Source organism: Stomoxys calcitrans, chromosome 5 (genome assembly GCF_963082655.1).
Source record: "Stomoxys calcitrans chromosome 5, idStoCalc2.1, whole genome shotgun sequence".
In the NCBI taxonomy this organism is placed as follows: domain Eukaryota; kingdom Metazoa; phylum Arthropoda; class Insecta; order Diptera; family Muscidae; genus Stomoxys; species Stomoxys calcitrans.
In genome coordinates, this window is record NC_081556.1 from 88242670 (window position 1) to 88263743 (window position 21074).

At 39.9% G+C, this 21074-nt stretch overlaps 1 protein-coding gene across 1 annotated transcript; it reads left to right on the forward strand.

The window, feature by feature from the left end:
- Positions 1–374: 374 nt before the first annotated feature.
- LOC106088757 (troponin C) lies at positions 375–15584 on the forward strand. Its single transcript, XM_013254427.2, has 6 exons — positions 375–548; positions 725–789; positions 10511–10544; positions 10636–11034; positions 11106–11126; positions 15428–15584. The coding sequence occupies exons 2-6, from the start codon at positions 787–789 to the stop codon at positions 15430–15432; spliced, it is 462 nt and encodes a 153-aa protein (XP_013109881.1). The 5' UTR covers positions 375–548; positions 725–786; the 3' UTR covers positions 15433–15584.
- The last annotated feature ends 5490 nt before the right edge of the window (positions 15585–21074 follow it).

The following is a 21074-nucleotide window of genomic DNA, read 5'->3' on the forward strand; positions in this document are numbered from 1 at the left end:
GGTGGAGGTGGTGACAACGGCAGCGATGGCATAAAGACCACAGTACACAGTGAATTGAAAAGAAATGAAATGAACTGAACTGAATTAAATTGAATGGGATTGAATTGAAAACGCGCTGCGTTGTTGCTACATGGTAAGCGATTTTGATTCTCCTCAGATGTTGCATCCACTCGGCACAGCTAAACAAAAAAAAAAACGTATTCACCACCAGCGGCAGTAGCAGCACTACCACTTTCAGCCACAACAACATTGGCGTTCGGCGACACAGTAGCATCATCATCATCATCATCATCGCCATCGACATTATTTAGCCACCCCGCAGCAGCAGCGCCGGGAAAGCGAATTTTCAAAACTAATTCGATCTGATCGAAAGGTAATTTTTTAATTGATGCAAATCACCAGAGTTGAGTGATTATCGTGGTGCGCTAACGTGAACAACACACATATTTGCGGTCGGTCGATCATCGTCGCATTCATTGATCTTCTCTTCGCCAAAGAATTGTCGCGTTTTCGCCTTATTTTCAATACCTGTTCTCCTTTTCCGTTTGGTGGGTATCCAATCCAAAATCACTAAAGTGCAAAGAAAATAAAAGTTGGCAGTGTAAAACAACTCTGAACAAAAAATCAAACTGAAGTTGAATTTAAAGTTAATAGTGGAAAAAAAATAACAAAAAACAAAAAATTCATATAAAAAAAAATTAAAAATATATTTTATTTTATGCAGGCTGATTTAAGGAATCTTTCCCTCTCTCCTTTGGATCTACCACAAAACAACAAAAAAACAAAATGGTGAGTTTGAGTTCCTAATTTAGTTGAGTGCCTTTTTCGATTTGCAACACCTGATTTGAAAAATTTCGCATAATTTTTCCGTGATGTTTCGTTTTCAATGAATTCGGCCTTGTGGTTGAAAACAATATCATAAATTAAATAAATTGTATTCGTTAATTTTAGCGGATAAACTTAGGATTATGTTTTTTTTTCTATATAAGTTCGATTAAAAAAGGGGACATTTTTGGATTTTTTCAAAAATTCTAAATTTTCTAAAATCCCGCCATTTTTTGAAAAATATTTTTCACATTTATTGCAAAAATCAAAAAGAGCCGCAGGCGACAAATATTTTCAAAAAATTGGGCAGTTTAAGAAAAAAAAAACTTAAAGAGCCACAGCCAAATAATGTTTTCAAAGATCGTGCAAATTTTTGAAAATATTTTTCTACTACATGGTCCTACTTTTGCATATCAAATTCGTATTCTACTCCTAAATACCTTTATTTGAGCGCCATATTGTGATGGTAATTTTGGGAAAGGGGTAGTCCCCCAGAAAATTGGTCCCGAAAGTGGGTATCAATTCTTGCTCTACTCCCCAATACGTTTCATCTAAGCTCCACATTAACATGGTGGGTAAATATTCCCGATTTAGGGGTGTTTTGGGGATTGGGGTGGTCCCCCAAACACTAAGACCGGAAAATATATCTGCAACGTGCTCTATTCTCATATATCTATAAATCATTTATTTGAACCCCATATTGCCATTGGCCTCAAAATTGGATATCAAATTCGTTTTATAATCTCATTTAAACTCCTTATTGCAAAAGTCAGCAAATATATCCGGTTTGGGGTATTGGTCCTTAAAAACTATGAATATTTAGTTCCACTCTCTTTACGACCCAAATTGTCTTGGTGAGCAAATACGTCCTATTTGGGAGTTGTTATGGTGGTGGGACGTCCGCTAGACAGTTGGGCCCAAATGTTGATACGTGGTCTACTCCCACATACCTTTAATTTGAGCCCCATATTTCCATAGTCGGCAAACATGACCGGCTTGGGGGTGTTTTGGGGGATGGGTGGCCACTCAGTGAGTTGGCCTTGACAATATATATCGGATGTTCCATTTTAAAAACACCCTCTTATTTGAGCATCATATTAAAATGGTCAGCAAATACTTCATATTTGGTTGGTGTTGTGGGGGTGAGGTGGTCCCAAAGACACTTTTCCCGGATATTGATATAAAATTCGTGCTTTACTCCCAAAGACCTTTAATTTGAGCCCCATATTGCTATGGTCGTAAATTTGTCCCCTTTGGGGGATGTTTTTGGTGAGAGGCGGCCCCCCAAACACTTGGTCCCATATTTGGATATCAAATTCGTACTCTGCATTCAAATACCTTTTATTTAACCACCATATTCCCATGGTCAGTAAATAAGTCCTGTGGGGGGTAGACCCCCAGAAACGTGGCCCCACATTTGGATATCAGATTCGCATTTTACTCGCTAATACCTTTCATTTGAGTCCCATATTGCCATGGTCGGTAAATATGTCCGATTAAGGGGTGTTATGGGGCTTGGGGTGGTTCCCCTAGCACTTGGTCCGACAATTGGATATCAGATACGTTTCCTTATCCTAAATATCTTTCATTTGAGTCCCATATTGTCGTGATTGGTCTAAATATATGTTTGGTAGGTTTTAGGGTGGGGCAGCCCCCTTAGGTACCCCATCCATCCATTATTTTTAGGGTACTATACGAGAGCACACAAAATTTTTGCTTAAATCGCATCACCCATCTCCGAGATTTGGCGTTTCTGAAAATTAGAGTAAGGGGGAGGGTACATATCGGTAAATGTTTTGATATAGCTGCCATGTAAACCGATCTCGGATATTGGCTTCTTCAGCCCCTAGAGTGCTCATTTTTATTCGATTTCGCAGAAATTTTGCAAGACGTCTTTTGTTTCGACTTACAAAAATTATGGTTTAAATCGTTTTATAACCGGATATGGCTACCATAAAAACCGATTTCCCGTTTATGCTTCATGAGCCTACAGAGGGCGCAATTCTCATTCGATTGGGCTAAATTTTTGCACTGAATTTTGACTTCAGCATCCAAATCAAATATGGTACAAATCAGTCCATAACCTTATATAGCTCCAATAGAATGACAATTTCTATCCATTATTCTTTGTTTGCCTATAAAGAGATACCGAGCAAAGAACTTGATAAATGCGATTTATGGTGGAGGGTATATATGATTCGGCCCGGCCGAACTCAGCCCATGTTTGCTTGTTTTTCTCAAAATGTAAATTTTGTTTTTTTTTTTTTATACCCAACACAATTGGATGGGGGTATACTAATCTAGTCTAACACCTGGAAATATTTAAAGTATATATATTTTTGATCATCCTGACATTCAGAGTCGATCTAGCCATTTCCGTTCATCCGTTTGTCGCAATCACGATAGCGTTCGAACGAAGAAATATATAAATGGTGATTTTTTAAGAGCTATAGGAAAGCTTTTCCAAAAAAAAAAAACACAAAATTCAGAAGAATGCATGACATTTCTTTTTGATCGATAGTACGGTCCATATAATTTTATGTTTGAAGATTATTTCATGCAAATGGTGAAAATGACTGCGCCTCAAATGGTCCATACGCTTTGTCCAATTTTGGCATACACTTTCCAACATTTCGGCCGGTATCTCACGATAAAATGCTTCAAAGTTGTCTTCCTATGCGTCAATTGAAACGGGCTTGTCTGTATAGACATGAGCTTTAACATATCCTCACGAAAATAGTCTTAAGGTATTAAATCGCACGATATAGGTGGGCAATTGACCGGTCCCGAACGTGAAATAAAATATTCACCGAACTCGCCTCTCAATAAGTCCATTGTTACGCGTGCTATGTGGCATGTGGCAACGTCTAATTGAAACAAGCAAGTCAAGCTCTTGCATTTTGCGCAAAAAAAAAGTTGGACGTCATCTCACGATAGCGCTCACTATACACAGTTACGTTACGATTCGCATCATCTTTGAAGAAGTACGGTCCAATGAAGCCACCAGCACATAAAGCGCACCTAACTTTGACCTTTTCTGGATTCATTGGTAGCTCTTGCAATGCTTCTGGCTGAAATTCACTTCAAAATCGACAATTCTGCTTATTTACGTACCCATTGAGCCAAAAATGAGCTTCGCCGTTAAATGTAAGAAGCGCGCGATGAACTTACTTCACAGAGCACGCAGTTTTATAATAAAATTCAATAATAATCAAGCGATGTTCGTTTGTAAGACGATCAAACTGAAGATGTTTGACAGTGATATAAAACACGAAATGTGCGTGACCTGTTTTTACTTGTGTAGTAAAAATTACCCTTTAGAACATATTTACCGGCCATGGCAACACGGAGCTTAAATGAAAGATATTTGCGCGCGACCTTAAGCTCATAGCACTCTAAAAACCGTTAATAAAAACAATGAAATGAAAGGTATTTGGGAGTAGAGCATAAACTTGATATCCACTTTACCTCCCAAACGGACATATGTATCGGGGATACAAAGGGATACAAATTAATGGCATTTGGGAGTAATATGACAAAATCCCTCAAAAAGATAAACACGACCACGATGTGTATAGGGAATTCAAATTAAATGTATCGAAGACCGTACTTGGCACAGTTGTTGGATGTCATAACAAAACACCTCATGCAAAATTTCAGCCAAATCGGACAAAAATTGCTGTTTGTAAGGGATCAAGAAATCGAAGCGGGAGATTGGTTTATATGGGAGCTATATCAGATTATAGACCGATGTGGACCTTACTGGGCACTGTTGTTGAAAGCCATAACAAAACACTTCATGCTCAATTTCAGCCAAATTGGATAAAAATTGCTGGCTATAAGGTCCCAAGAAATCAAATCAGTAGATCGGTTTATATGGGAGCTGTATCAGGTTATAGACCGATTTGAACCGTACAGGGCACAGTTGCCGGAAGTTGTTACAGAATATTACGTGAAAAAATTAACCCAAATCGAACAAAAATTGCGTTTTCCAAGGGCTTATGAAGTAGAATCAATCTCCCGATTCTTTATATGGGAGCTATATCTAAATCTGAACCTATAAAGCCCATATGCAATCCCCACCGACCTACATCATTATTAAGTATCTGTGCAAAATTTCAAGCGGCTAGCCTTACGCGTTCGACCCCCATCGTGAACTTGGCATAAAGACTTCTGTTCTGACGCCCGATATCTGTGTCAAGTATGATCGCAATTAGTCTATATACTGATATACCCCCATATAAACCGATCACTGGATATGACTTCTTGAACTCCTAGAAGCTTAAATTTGAACCTGTTTTGGCTGATATTTGGCGCAAAAACTTCTGCCAGTACCTGCGCCACGTATGATCCGAATTGTTCTATATACTGATAAAGGCCCCCTTAAATACCAATATCCCGATATGACTTCTTGAGACCATGCAATATTGCCCATGAACATTCCATTAAGGAACTGGGGCAAGCTGCTCACAAATCAATGAGTGCTGTCCGATACAATTTAAAGCTCAATGACAATGGACCTCCTTTTTATAGCCAAGTCCGAACGGCGTACCACAGAGCGACACCTCTTTGGGGAGAAGTTTTTACAAGGCAAAGTACCTCACAAATGTCGCCAGCGCTAGGAAAAATTAAATTTTTTGATGTTCCACCCAAGCGTCATAAGCGGAAATTTTTACCTCTGCGCTACTTCTTGAGACCATAGTAGCCGTAGTTCTTGATTTGATTGTTGCAAAATGCTTCAAATATGAAGTGAGTAAATAAATGTACATATTTAGCGGAAGGTTTGGCCCAGCCGAAGTTTTTACTTGTTGGTTTGAAACAACCAAATTTGTAAGTTCAAATAACAACAACCATGCCTGCTTTCCCATTTTCAGCATACAAAAACTGTTTTGGCAAAAATTTTTGCCATTTTGAATAACAAATTGCTTTGAGTGCAGGCGTTCACCGTCATAGGCGGACATGTTAACCTCGGTGGTCTCCATGAAAGTATATCATTCATAGGCTAAGATCCACCGCCTCAGTGCACAACATAATTCTACGACAACAACAACAAGTCTATAGGGCACACCTACCCGACACGCGAAATTTTTTGGTGAATTTGGAGTTTTTGTTATACGGTGCCCACGGACCTCTACCGTAAGAACGCAAGTTCATGTTCCAAACATAGAAATAAATTGAAATTTTCAAAAATTTCAATAATATTTTAATTGGATCATTTGAAAACTTAATTGAAAATATCAAAAATTTAATCATATTTTTAATTGGATTAATGAAAAAATGAATTTAAAATTTTAAAAAATTCAATTCCTTGATTGAAAATGCATTTTTTTCAATTGAAAATTTTACATACTACTTTTCCAAAAACGTTGATTGATATCATCATTTTTGGGATTGGAGGAGTTTCAATTAAAATACAAGTAAAAAGGCATCAAATTCGGCCAGGCCGAACTTTGGATACCCACCACCTTGGGAATATATGTAATTCCCCTTTCGTCATAATCAATCGGATTATAAATGTTTATGGGACCAAGACTTTAAATCGAGATATTGGTCGATATGGCAGCTATATCCAAATCTGGACCGAACTGGGCCAAATTGAAGAAGAACATCGAAGAGCTCAACACAACTGACCGTCCCAAATTTCGGCAAAATCGGATAATAGATGCGGCCAAAAACCTCCACCATAGGATTGGGGGTATACTAATTTCGTCATTCTGTTTGTAACTCCTCGAAATATTCGTCTAAGACCCCATAAAGTATATATATTCTTTATCCTCATGACATTTTAAATCGAACTAGCCATGTCCGTCCGTCCGTTCTTCTGTCCGTCTGTCCTTCTGTCCGTCCGTCCTTCTGTACGTTCGTTCTTCTGTCCGTCCGTCCTTCTGTCCGTCCGTCCTTCTGTCCGTCCGTCCTTCTGTCCGTCCGTCCGTCCGTCCTTCTGTCCGTCCGTCCGTCCGTCCTTCTGTCCGCCCGTCCTTCTGTCCGTCCGTCCGTCCGTCCTTCTGTCCGTCCGTCCTTCTGTCCGCCCGTCCATCTGTCTGTCGAAAGCACGCTAACTTTCGAAGGAGTAAAGCTAGCCGCTTGAAATTTTGAACAAATACTTATTGTTAGTGTAGGTCGGTTGGTATTGTCAATGGACTATATCGGTCCACGTTTTGATATAGCTGACATATAAACCGATCTGGGGTCTTGACTTCTTGAGCCACTGGAGGACGCAATTATTATCCGATTTGGCTGAAATTTTGCATAAGGTTTATAATTATGTTTCCAACAACTGTGCTGAGTATGGTTCAAATCGGTCAATAACCTGATATAGCTGCCATATAAACCGATCTAGGGTCTTGACTTTTTGAGCCTCTACAGGAAGCAATTCTCGTCCGACTTGACTGAAATTTTGCACGTAGTATTTTGGTATCACTTCCAACAACTGTGCTATGTACGATTCAAATCGGTTCATAATCTGGTATAGCTGTCATATAAACCGATCTTGGATATTGATTTCTTGAGCCAATAGAGGGCGGAATTCTCGTCCGATTTGGCTGAAATTTTGCATGAGGTGTTTTGTTATGATTTCAAATAAATGTGCCAAGTATGGCGCAAATCGGTACATAACCTGATATAGCTGCCATATAAACCGATCTGGGATCTTGACTTCTTGAGCCTCTTTATACAACGGCTTCTCTCATGACCTTTAACATACGTGTCTAATATGGTCTGAATCGATTAATAGCTTGATACAGCTCCCATATAAACCGATCTCCCGATTTTGCTTCTTGAGCCCCTACAAGGCGCAATTCTTATCCGAATGGACTGATATATTACACCATAATTTCTACAATGTTCAGCATTCAATTTAGTTATGGTCCGAATCGAACTATAACTTGAGATAGCTTCAGTAGCATAACAGTTCATATACAATATTCTTTGTTTGCCTAAAAAGAGATAGCGCGCAAAGAGCTCGACAAATGCGATTTTTGGTGGAGGGTATATAAAATTCGGCCCGTTCGAACTTAGCACGCTCTTACTTGTTTTTATCTGTATATGGCCCCAAAGGGTTGATATGTTTCACTTGTTTAGTTTCACACACACTAGTTTTTCCATTATAGTTGTTATACCCACCACCGAAGGTATATACCCCCATATTCATTTTGTCATTCCGTTTGCAACATATTGAAATATCCATTTCCGACCCTATAAAGTATATATATGCTCTTGATCAGCCTAAAAATCTAAGACGATCTAGACATGTCCGACCGTCTGTCCGTCTGTCTGTTGAAATCACCCTACAATCATAAAAAATAGAGATATTGAGCTGAAACTTTGCACAGATTCTTTTTTGTCCATAAGCAGGTTAAGTTCGAAGATTGGCTATATCGGATTATGTTTTGATATAGCCCCCATATAGACCGATCCGCCGATTTAGGGTCTTAGGCCCATAAAAGCCACATTTATTATTCGATTTTGCTGAAATTTGGGACAGTGAGTTGTGTTGGTCCCTTCCACTTCCTTCGTTAATTTGGCCTAGATCGGTTCAGATTTGGTTATAGCTGCCATATAGACCGATTCTCCGATTTAGGATCTTAGGCCTATAAAAGCCATATTTATTATCTGATTTTGATGAAATTTGGGACAGTGAGTTGTGTTGGGCCCTTCGACATCCTTTTTCAATTTGGGCCCTGATCGATTCAGATTTGGATATATAGCTGCCATATAGACCAATCCTCCGATTTTGGGTATTAGGCCCATAAAAGGCGCATTTATTGTCCGATGTTGCCGAAATTTGGGACAGTGAGTTAAGTTAAGCCCCTTGACATACTTCTGCAATATCGCACAGGTCGGTCCAGATTTGGAAGCTGCCATATAGACCGGTATCTCGGTTTTAGGTTTTGTGTCCATAAAAGGCGCATTTATTTTCCGATTTCGCCGAAATTTGGCACAGTGCTTTGTGTTAGGCTCTTCGAAATTGTTCTGCAACTTTGGCCAAATCGGTCCAGATTTAGATATAGCTGCGATATAGACCGATATCTTGATTTAAGGTTTTGGGTCCATAAAAGGCGCATTTATTGTCCGATGTCGCCGAAATTTGAGACAGTGAGTTGTGTTAGGCTCTTCGAAATTTTTCTGCAACTTGTCCCAAATCAGTCTAGATTTGGATATAGCTGCCATGTAGACCGATATCTCGATTTAAAGTCTTGGCCCCATAAAAGGCGCATTTATAATCCGATTTCACTGAAATTTGACACTGAGACTTATATTAGGCTTTTCGACATCCGTGTCGTATATGGTTGAGATCGGTTTATTTTTAGATATATCTACTAAAAAGATCACTATTTTGTTATGAACAATTAATTGTACTTATTAGTATTTGGTCCCAATCGGAACATATTACGATATAACTGCTATGGGACATAAGGTATTAAATTTTCACCTAATTTTGAAGAAAGGTGGTTTATATATATGCCCGAGGTGGTGGGTATCCAAAGTTCGGCCCGGCCAAACATAACGCTTTTTTACTTATTCTTTCTGAAATTATGTTATTGAGTGTTGTCCGTTCAGCTGAGAGCTCATTGATAAATGATCTCCCTTCTTTGGCCGAGTCCGTATGCCATGGCTTGCCGTAGATGGACAGCTTTTAGTTAAGTATTTCACAAGGCTGAATGCCTCACAAAGATCGTCGGCATCAGTGAGGCAATAACCACCGTTGAAAAAGTTTTCTGATGTTATTGCCAGGATTCGAACTAAAGCGTTTATCGCCATAGGATGGAATGCTATCAGGCGGACATGCTGACCGTAGCCACCTTCTCTTTCTTTGGTTTATGAGGTTTAGTGTTCCCAAACATCCCATTACGGAACAAATCAGAGGGAACCTAACTGAGAAGTTAGCTTGAGTGCTGCCCGATTCCAATTTAAGCTCAATGATAAGGGGACCTCCTGTTATATGATGAGTTCGAACGGCTTGTCACTGAAAAGTGATACTACTTTGTTGAGAAGTTGTACATGGTGAGGGAATAACCACCGCTGAAAAATGTTTTAAGGTGTTCTCGCCGGCGGGACCCGAACCCGGGCGTTTGGATACGATACGAGGGCATGCTAACCAGTGCACCACGATGGCTCGCCCTCCCCCTTTCCCTCTCTCTCTCTCTCTCCGAAATTGAGAATAGCCAGAACTAACATCGCCTATACAATTTACTTGCTATCGAAATAAATCGTGGTTTGAAGGTTATTCAAAGTTAGATCCGGGCAATCTGATGTTGATATGTTGGTAAATATTTAATATCAGATTTTGTGTTGCATCAGCTATGTTATTTTTGCCCACCCGCTAGTTGCGGTTGCTTGATATATTCTTTATTTGTGTCATTAAAGGGTATATTTATTTCATCGAAAAGTGGAAACAGATGTAGGTTAAGGATTTGTACAGACACACATGTGCTGCTAGAGAAAAACCAAAACCGAAAGCAAAAAAAGAGGAAAATCAATCAGTATTTCTCAACATGCAGTGCCAATTTTTTGTGTGTAAAATTAATTTCAAATTTTTTGCTAAATAATTACCATCATAAATAATCAAAGTCATAATCTCGTTTTGTTTTTCTTCTCTTCTTTTTTTAATTTTTTTTGCATTACAAAATTTTGCATCACTAAATTGCTGCTGCTGCTGCTGCCGATACTGTCGCACTGCCTGTAGAGTGAACAAGAATACGACAAGGAACAGTTGAGAAGTAAGACGATGCGACGATGTCTTTTCATAACATTGGAAATGGTGGTCTTTGATTATAAACAAACAAAAAATATTTTCGCTTTTTCTTGTAGTTTTGCGCAACGCTTTCAAGGCATTCGACCATGAGGACAAAGGTTTCATTGAGCATGCCGATGTCCATCAGATCCTTGAAATTTTAGGCCAGAAATTGGATGAGAAGGCCGTCAAGGCCCTCATCAAAGAGGTCGACAAAGGCAATAGTGGCAAATTGGACTTCTCTCAGTTTTGCAAATTGGCCGCCCGCTTCGTGGAGGTGGAAGAGGATGGACCTGTGCTAATGGGTGAATTGAAGGAGGCTTTCCGTGTCTACGACAAGGAGGGCAAAGGCTATTTGCCCATTGCCACATTGCGTAGTATCTTGCACGAATTAGATGATAAGTTGTCGAATCAGGATTTGGATATGATCATTGATGAAATTGATGCTGATGGTTCCGGTACAGTAGATTTCGATGGTAAGTGGATGCTTAACACAATTACTCAAAGGCTAAGAGATATTTATATAAACTTTTTGTTTTCGTTGCAGAATTTGTGCAAGTGATGACAGGTAAAAATGTCCATGATGTTTTGGTACAACAGCGCTTTACCTTTCAACCCCATTCCCTTAACCTACCCACAAGCCGTTGTCCCTGTCCTTCACATCGTCAACGCTTGCATCGGCGCCTAGAGTTGCAATCTCAACGTTTTCTGCAGCAGTTGTGGCAACCTTTCAGCAACATGCATGATCGTTGTGTCCAGCGCTATGTGTGGCATGTCCAACAACCCGCTTCCGAATACAGACCTTCCTCATACAAAGAAACGACTATGACCACTACCACCTCGACTTCCTTATCTAATGCAGCCGCAACGTCATCATCATCATCGTCTTCCACCACCTCAGTGTTGTATTGTCGTCCTCGCTTTCGTCCCCGTTTTCCCAAATGGCTACCTATTCTAACGCTCTACCGGGAAATTATTCAAAGTCCCTTTCGTCGTCATCGTTGTCGCTACATGATCACCCACAAGTAGTGGTCCTAGAGTTTTGACCGAAGGACATCATTGCTGTTCCAATTGTTTGCATTTATTTAAGTTGCTGCTAACATTCCACTGCCAAAGCACCTAACCTATGTTATAAAATTATGTTGTTTCATAAATGAAATCCTTATCGCTATCCTTAAAACACACTCAGAAAGAAACATCAACCCGGAATGAGAGTCTAGGGCATGCAGATTCCTTTTGTAATCTCGAAATTTTTTCCTTTTAGCATTAAGAGTGAACAACAAGCCGACCATCTTATTAAGCTATATCCGAAGTGGCATGGGGCGGATATATATAAGCAACCTCTTTGCAAACTAGCCTAATCTCGAAATCTTAATCTAGAAGTACTATAAATATTGATCTAAAATCCTTAAAGCAATGGGTAAAACTGCCTACAAAAATCCTAACTTTCTAGAACGGGAAATACCGTCCCTGAATTTCAGCTGCGGTTAACGAAATGGCACAAACCTCTGCCGGAAAGACTTACACACGTCCTGAAGTAGCAGCGAGTGTCACGGAGTAGCCCACCCATTTCGACCCCGAAATGATTTCGATGCTCACATGCAGCATTTGAAGATCTTAGCCCTAATCGGTCTCGGTGCCAGGTAATCTAAGAGCGTCCTCTGTCTAACGTTGCACAGTGGGAGAAAATCGAAAAAAAACTATAAAAAAGTATGCCATGTGAGAACGGTTAGAGGTATTTCTTTGAAAGGTGTTAGAGAGATCGTGTGCAAAATTTCAAGGTCTTAGGTGGTCCAGGCGCCTCTTGGCAGGTCTTTAAAGTTGGTCATCTTGGTATTTCGAAAAATAGTTTGGGCTGCCAAATCTTCATTTGTGGTAAGATTTTCAAAGTTCTCTAGCACCTCAGCTCTAAACATTTCAAATTTCAAGGAGATATCTCTACGCGTTCTCACACGGCATACATTTTACTAGTTTTTTTCCGATTTTCTCCCACTGTGCGTCGTCATTTATAACATTCAGAGTGGAAGTGTGGCGTACACATTCTCCTTCAGAATCCCAAGATTGTAAGAGATTTGTACCGCAACCCTGCGAACACAGTTCCTATAGACAGCATATTCAGTATTGTTTCAAAACCTGTGGTGTACATCGCAGTACTCCCTTAGTAAAAATGGAGGTCTCAACTTCTTCAAACACAGCATCCGGTTCCCAACCTTCTCTGATGGGAAAGCAGATACTGAAGATATTAACCCGAAACAGACTCAATAGTTAGTCTAAGTTCTACATTAATTTACCCTCTGCATCCGCACGGAATGGAACTCTGGCCGTACCTGTCCAACTTTAGCATGCCATGCTCCTTCAGCTAAGGCTGCATGGTTAAGAATACAGACCTCAATATGTTGTATATTCAGTATCTTTACGCCCTCGGGATTTCTACGCAAGCCTTGCAGCTTTTTGAATTCCCAGCAAAAAGTTTCCCATATACAGCCCGCTACTGAAACCTGCAAAGGACCCGAGTAAGGGGAGTCATACAGACCGATCTCCCTTCTCTGACCTGTAGATAAGACTCTTAAGGGACTACTCCTTCCGAGCTTCGTTGGAGAATTGCCATTCGTCGAACATCCGCATGGGTTTCGAAGACTGCATAGCACAACAACCACATTGCATGTCATCATGCACACATTTCAGCCCAGTCCATGAGATAGGACGCTCCTCGCGGCAATGAATCTATCAACACTGTCAGTCATGTCAAACTATTTGAGGACATTGTCAACACCTCTTTCCAGGCAGGCCTGAAACGATCGGCCGCGAATTACTTGTGTGGTAGCTAGTCATTTGTGAAATGCAAGGAAAAGAAGTCGAAATAACCTCTAACTGTCCTACATTCCACCCCCTCGTCATCGAAATCGTATCATATGCGGACGATTGTATGATCAGGCACCCACCCGTTGTTGGCATCTGGGATAGGTTGAACGTCTACCTCAACGAACTTGGAGCTTATTTCGCTGCAAGAGATCTGAAGATATCGACCACCAAATCTTCAACACATATACTCGTGAGGTGAATAACGAGGTGAATATGAATCTCGATGGAGTACTGATTTCGACCATCAAGTGTCCCATTTGACAGCTCTTACAGATTCTCCCCACATGACACAGCAATTTGCGATGTCAAAAGTAGAAACAAGGTCCTCAAAACACTTGGCCGGCAACACTTACGTTGCTGACAAAGTGTCCCATAATACCGACCATCAAGTGTCCCAAAATACTTGGTGTCACATTTGACAGCTCTTACAAATTCACCTCACATGCCCCAGCAATTTGCTATAAGGTCAAATGTAGAAACAAGGTCCTCAAGTCACTTATCGACAACACTTGGAGGGCTGACGAAAAACCTTGTTGACCACTTACAAGGCAATTGGCCGGTCTGTGATTAGTTATGCAGCGGCAATGTGGTCTCGTTACCTAAGTGGCATGCAGTGGAATTATATGCAGATCTATTAGAATGTAGCTCTCGAACTGTGACGGGCTGTCTCTTCAGTTCTCACGTAGACCTCCATCAGGAGACGAAGATCCTACCCGTGCGAAGATATAACTAAATACATCCTTTCTAGGCAATACCTTCTGTGCTGTTATGGGAGAGACCATTCAAAACATCATCTAGTGGATAGATATCCACCGCCCACAATCCTTAAGGTAGATCTCCATGATCTAGAGCGTTTAGATCTACTTGATATAGAGCGTCTAGATTTATATGATCTAGAGCGTGAGATCCAGCGCTACAAGAGATAATCTAAAGATCAAGCGGCATATCAAGCGGGTCTAGACAACATTCATGCAGACACGGTAGCAGATGGGGTAAACGACCACCGGGTGAATGTTGTCCTTGGAGAACGATCGCCTCCCACTGCAGCTGAAGACATGGACCTCCCCCGGAAAGCCAGAGTAGTAATGGCTCAATTACGTTCCGGCAGATGCAGCCGCCTTAACTCCTTAAAAGTAAGGATTGATGCTACCGTGTACCGTGCTCCGATTGTTACCTCGGACCACACGACACGCCACCTGTTTAACTGCCCAGCCAGACCCACTCGACTCAGACCCAGATCCCTTTGGACGCTTCCCACTTTAACCGCAGAGTTCCTGGATATTCAACAGTACCAAACAGACGAAAGAATACAGCATAAAACACTGCTACTACAACAACAACCATATTATCAAACAGGTTTGCATTTATAATTCAACCGCGCATAGGATTATAAATGAGAACGTGGGATATATTCGGGTGTACTCCCCTGCGGTCCAGAGCGCCACGTTGTTTAAGATAAGATAAGATTCGAACCGGCTCGGCCGAACTTAGCACTCTCTTACATGTTTTATTTGATTACATTGCAACTTCCACAATGTAAGTGTATGGACGGACAACTTGGCATACTCGTTCTTTGGTGAAAGGTATATAAGATCCGGCCTATACCATTAAGAAGTTCCGGAGAGATTGTCTTCATATTAATAAGTGCCAGCCGATTTGCCTTAAAGAATAGTTTAGGGTTGTTGTAAAGGAGTTTTAAAACGCTAATATATTCATAAATGTCGCTAGAGTTCAGTAAGCGAATCCCATGCTTAACTTGTGGTCTTGCTGGGCCCAATTTGGCAGCCACACATGATTATTTCGTGTGATTTGAAAACAAATTTTAAAAATATTTATTTTTTCCTGAGTGTGTTTTGTTGCATAGTGTGATGTTTTTTCTCATTTTCCCTTCATTTCTTGTAAAAACATTTAAGGCATTATTGTTCTTTTTGTAGTCTATGCGTTCTGAATGTTTTCAAAAAATATTTTTAATAATTCTTTTCTTTTCATTTCCGTTTCCATTTTCAGGTTAAGTATAAGTTTTATAACCATCCATTATTTTGTCCCGTTTTGGGGCGGTTTTTGAAGGCAAAGAAGACATATTTTTCTAATTTTTTTGAATTATTTAATTTAATTGTATTTTGAAATATTTATTTTTTATTTTTGTTATTTTATTAAAACAAAATATTTTGATTAATTTTTGATTAAGTTGGAAATAGTTAAAATTTTTTATTAAATTCATTTTTGTTATTCCACTGTAAAAAGTCACCATATTTAATAAAGAAAAAAACTTTTTTGAGAAAAATTTTCCAGCTGATCCGGAGTGCTTGATAGATATTTCTTGAATTCTTTTGAAGATATTTTCTGTGGCGCCTCGCTAGCCGAGTTGGATTACCAGTGCAGAGGTCGTGGGTTCGATTCCCGCCAGAAGCCTTGGTCTGTCGCTACTGTGGTATCACAATGGACTTAAAATTGTCTAAGTGAGTCTGTAAAGGACTGCCACTCTTACCTAACCCAACCTAACTAGGCCATGGGCACATCTCAGTACCCATACCCTTACAATAGGATAGGGTATATAATCTTGTCATTTCATTTTTAACCCATCGAAAATTGATGTACTAACTACTAAATTTCCCATGAACGTTCCATAAAGGAACACGAGATACTTGATCGTTGACTGTATAAAGCTTATACAAATAGTCTTGATCATCTGATATTCTAACTCAGTTAATGCATCCAACCGTCTCTCCGTTATTATCATGATAGCGTTCGAAAAAATGGAGCTATTTGCTTCATATTTTGCTTCTTATTGGCTAAGATAATTGGACATTACAAATAAGGCATATCGGTGCAGATATGGACATAAAAGTCGAATTGACTTCTTCCGTCCCTAAACTCTTATCTTTAATGTAGTAGTTTGTTTTAAATTTGGAACACAAGGTACACGAACGTCAAGTAAGATCCATATGAGATATAGAAGCCTCAATGAATCTCCAATTAGTGGCATAAATAGATATAACCCATATGAAAATTGATCCCCCAGAAGCCTCAGTCATAGGTAAGGGTAGATTAGGCTTAAATGGCAGTCTGCCATCAGATTCACTTAGACATTTTCGTCTATTGTGATACCACAGGAACAGGGAAGCAAACTGCCTTCTAGTTTCTAGCGTTGAACTTTCCACATTGCTTTTAAAAGCCCAACAACAACGAATGTTCACTTCCGCAAAATTACACAAGTTCTCTAAAAAATGAGAGCCTAATGTGGAACTCCTTCTGACTGCTAGTGCGATACGATACACACTCTCAGTAGATGTTCTTTAGTCTCTTCTTCCTCGACGTTCCCACAGTATCTGCAAAAGTCGATACTTGCAACCTTCAACCTGTCAGCATGTTTTCCGATCAGACTTTGACCTATCATGACGAACACAATGACTGAGACGCCTGTTCTACCCAAGAACGGGAAAGAGGAAAACCTCTTCAATCCTAGATTACGCCACATTAATTTGGAGTGTCAGCACTCTAAGATGTATACTTCAGGAAGCTCTATGTGCAACAGCGAAGTTAGCTACCAAAAGTGGTCTAGCCATGAATCCGTGTACAATAGAATTAATTCTTTTTAGCAGGAGATACAAGTTGCCTGCAGTGGAACCTGTCTCCTTGAGAGAAGAGAATATTCCATTTACAGAAAGCCCAAAATACCTTGGTGTTTTGCTGGACAGGAAATTGAACTTCAAATCCAACATTTTGGAAAGGGCATGAAAGGCAATTTTTGCCCTATACACCTGCAAAAGAGCCATTGGCAAAGGTTGGAAGTTTAGATCGCGAGTCATGCACTGGGTATATATTGCAATTGTCAGACCTATAATGCTATATGGTGTTGTGGTCTGATGGACGGCGCTTTAAAAGTCCACCCACTGTTCAATACTCAACCGAATCTAAAGGATGGCTTGTTTGTGCATCACATCCGCGCTGAGGATGACACCATCTGATGCCTCTGGACATTGTGGCTAAGCAAATTGATGCGACCACTGCCGTGACGATAAAGGAGCTTTCTCTTTGGTCATGTGGCATCTATGGACACTGTGTTATCCTTGATACAATGATCGATGTTCCAGGTAGTGTGGATTACAGCCTGTCAGAGCCGCTTTTTGACAAAAAGTACTGTTCCTGGTAGAACCGATTGGAACTTCGATATCCCTGGTAATAGAAGAAACATGTTTTTTAGTTTGGAACTATCCGTATAGAAGTCTATGTAACATAGACTTCGGTTTATATGGCAGCTATATCATGTTAGGTACCGATTCGCCCCATACTCAGCACAGTTGTTGGAAGTGACACCAAAACACCACGTGCGAAATTTCAGTCAAATCGGATGAGAATTGCGCTCTCTAGAGGTCCAAGAAGTCAAGACGCAAGATCGGTTTATATGGCAGCTATATCAGGTTATGGACCGATTTGAACCATACTAAGCGCAGTTGTTTGAAGGGATACCAAAACACCACGTGCAAAATTTCAATCAAATCGGATGAGAATTGCACGCTTTATTGGCTCAAAGAGTCAATATCCAAGATGGGTTTATATGACAGCTATACCAGATTATGAACCGATTTGAACCCGCTTAACACAGTTGATGGAAGTGATACCAAAACACTACGTGCACATTACAGTCAAATCGAACAAGAATTGCGCCCTCTAGAGGCTCAAGAAGTCAAGACCCAAGGTCGGTTTATATGGCAGCTATACCAAAACATGAATCGATTTGAACCATACTTAGCGCAGTTGTTGGAAGTCATAACGAAACCCCTCATGCAAAATTTCGGATGAGAATTGCGCCCTCTAGAGGCTCAATCAGTTTAGACCCAAGATCGGTTTATCTGACAGCTATATCAAAACATGGACCGACTTGGCCCATTTACAATTCCAACAGACCTACACTAATAAGAAGTATTTATGCAAAATTTTGAAGCGCCTAACTTTACTCCTTCGAAAGTTAGCGCGCTTTCGATCGACAGACGGACGGACAGACGGACGAACATAGCTAGATCGACTTAAAATGACATGACGATCAAGAATATATGTTCTTAATGGGGTCTCAGACGCATATTTCGAGGTGTTACAAACAGAATGACGAAATTAGTATACCCCCATCCTATGGTGGAGGGTATAAAAAACAAATTGCTTGTTAATCGTAAAGAACTATGGTAGCAGTCAATAAAGAGAGAGAAAAATTTGTTTCCACTATTTTGAATCATTGCGTGGGAAGTTAATCTCCCACACCCTTTCTTCAAAGTAATAATTTCCAATGCTATATTACAACATGCGACAACAATTGCTACTGTGACAAATAATCATCAACGTCGATAGCAAACGTGAGAAAATAAGACTTTGGTGTATAAATCAGAGTGTGTAGAAACTCCAATAAATAAATATAATAACAACTCTTAATCATACGGAAGGCGTTTTGTGTTTTGCTTGCTAGAATTTCTTGTTTCGCCACAAACTGGCCTCGTTAAAGTCCGATAATAATTTCCAATTCAAAGAACTGCTCCCAATTTTGTGTTATTTTCAACAGAATTTGATTTAAAGGTGCGTAAATGCCAAAACCGCCCAAAATGGTGAGTTGGCATTCGTCGTTACTTAGTGCCGACGAAGGATATTAACATTCGTTTCATATTGGCCGTCTGTGTGCACTCCGAAACTAGAGGGACAGACAGCCGCTTGTGACAAGTGCATATTTTAGAAAATCCTAAAAGGAATAGAAAATTTTAATGATGTTGTTGTGACTATTTAAGGGGAAACATCGAAAATCGTACAGGCAATTATTTTAAAGGCAAAGCGGCTTCAGTGTAGTACGAGCATTGTTGTGTTAATTCGCTTCGTCGTCAATCTGTTTATATGTCGGCTTCATGGCTTTAAATTGGTGGTCTTGGTGTACAAGCCTTTGTTTGCTTTGCTTAATAGAAACTTTAATTAATTAGTCTAGGAAAACGATTTTGCGCATTTTCGCGATATACGCTTTTTGTGGCCGTTGCCATGACTTAATCGCTCAAGTCTCAGGTCTCAGGCCTATGCGTAGCCCAATAGCAATTGAATTTTTACAACTTTTACAAGTTCTGTTTTTGGATAGATGGGGAGTATGTGTGTGTGTGTGTACTCGCATTTGCAAGGCGATTACTTTTCCTCTTTTCAGACTTAAGTCAAAATACTTGAAATAGTTTAGTAACAAAATGCGACAAATTACTTTCGTAGTTGGATAGGAAAAACATTTTTGGCCGCCGTTTGTGGCGAACAAGAAGAAACAACAAGCGCAGGTGTCAGAAATGCATTCTACAGCAAATGTTCACAAACAAATATGGGATCTGTTGTGTTGATTAAATTTATTGTTCCCAAGGGTGTGAAGCATTGATGAGAATATTTTAATGCCAATGGGACTCAAAGGAAATTTTAGTTCATTCTGATATCACAGGAACAGGAGAACGACGATTCATTCCATTTTCTTCCGTTGCACCAGCCCGATTGCTTTCAAATACCTTCTACGAATATTTACCTCCGCTATTTCGAAAAAGTCCTTCAGAACTCCTTCGTCTTAGCAAAGCGGTACACGCTTATAGCAGAGATTCTAACCAGACAGCAACCTGTCATTACGGACTCAATGACTGAGATTTGAGGTGGGTTTCTATAGGGTAAATACCCAACGCTTGGGTATTTATTGGGCAAATTCACCATAAATGCCTTTTTATTCCCTCTACCATAGGATGGGGGTATACTAATTTCGTCATTCTGTTTGTAACTACTCGAAATATTCGTCTAAGACCCCATAAAGCATATATATTCTTGATCGTCGCGACATTTTATGTCGATCTAGCCATGTTCGTCCGTCCGTCCGTCTGTGTGTCGAAAGCACGCTAACTTTCGAAGGAGTAAAGCTAGCCGCTTGAAATTGTGCACGAATACTTTTAATTAGTGTAGGTCGGATTGTAAATGAGCCATATCGGTCCATGTTTGCTGCCCTATAACCCGATCTTGGGTCTTGACTTCTTGAGCCTCTAGAGGGCGCAATTATTATCCGATTTGAATGAAATTTTGCACGACGTATTTTATTATGACTTTCAATAGCTGTGCTAAATTAGGTTCAAATCGGTCAATAACCTGATATAGCTGCCATATAAACCGATCTTGATCTTGACTTCTTGAGCCACTAGAGGGCGCAATTCTTATCCGATTTGAATAAAATTTTGCAAGAAGTATTTTGTTATAATATCCAACAACTGTGCCAAGTATGGTACAACTGTGCCAAGTATGGTTCAAATCAATCAATAACCTGATATAGCTGCCATATAAACCGATCTTGATATTGATTTCTTGAGCCACTAGAGGGCGCAATTCTTATCCGATTTGAATAAAATTTTGCAAGAAGTATTTTGTTATGATATTCAATAAATGTGCCAAGTATGGTTCATATAGGTCCATAACCTGATATAGCTGTCATATAAACCGATCTGGGGACTTGACTTCTTGACCTTCTAGAGGGCGCAATTCCTATCCGATTTGGCTGAAATTTTGCATGAAATATTTTTTTATGACTTTCAACAACTGTGCCAAATAAGGTTCAAATCGGTTCATAACCTGATATAGCTGCCATATAAACCGATCTTGGGTTTTGACTTCTTAAGCC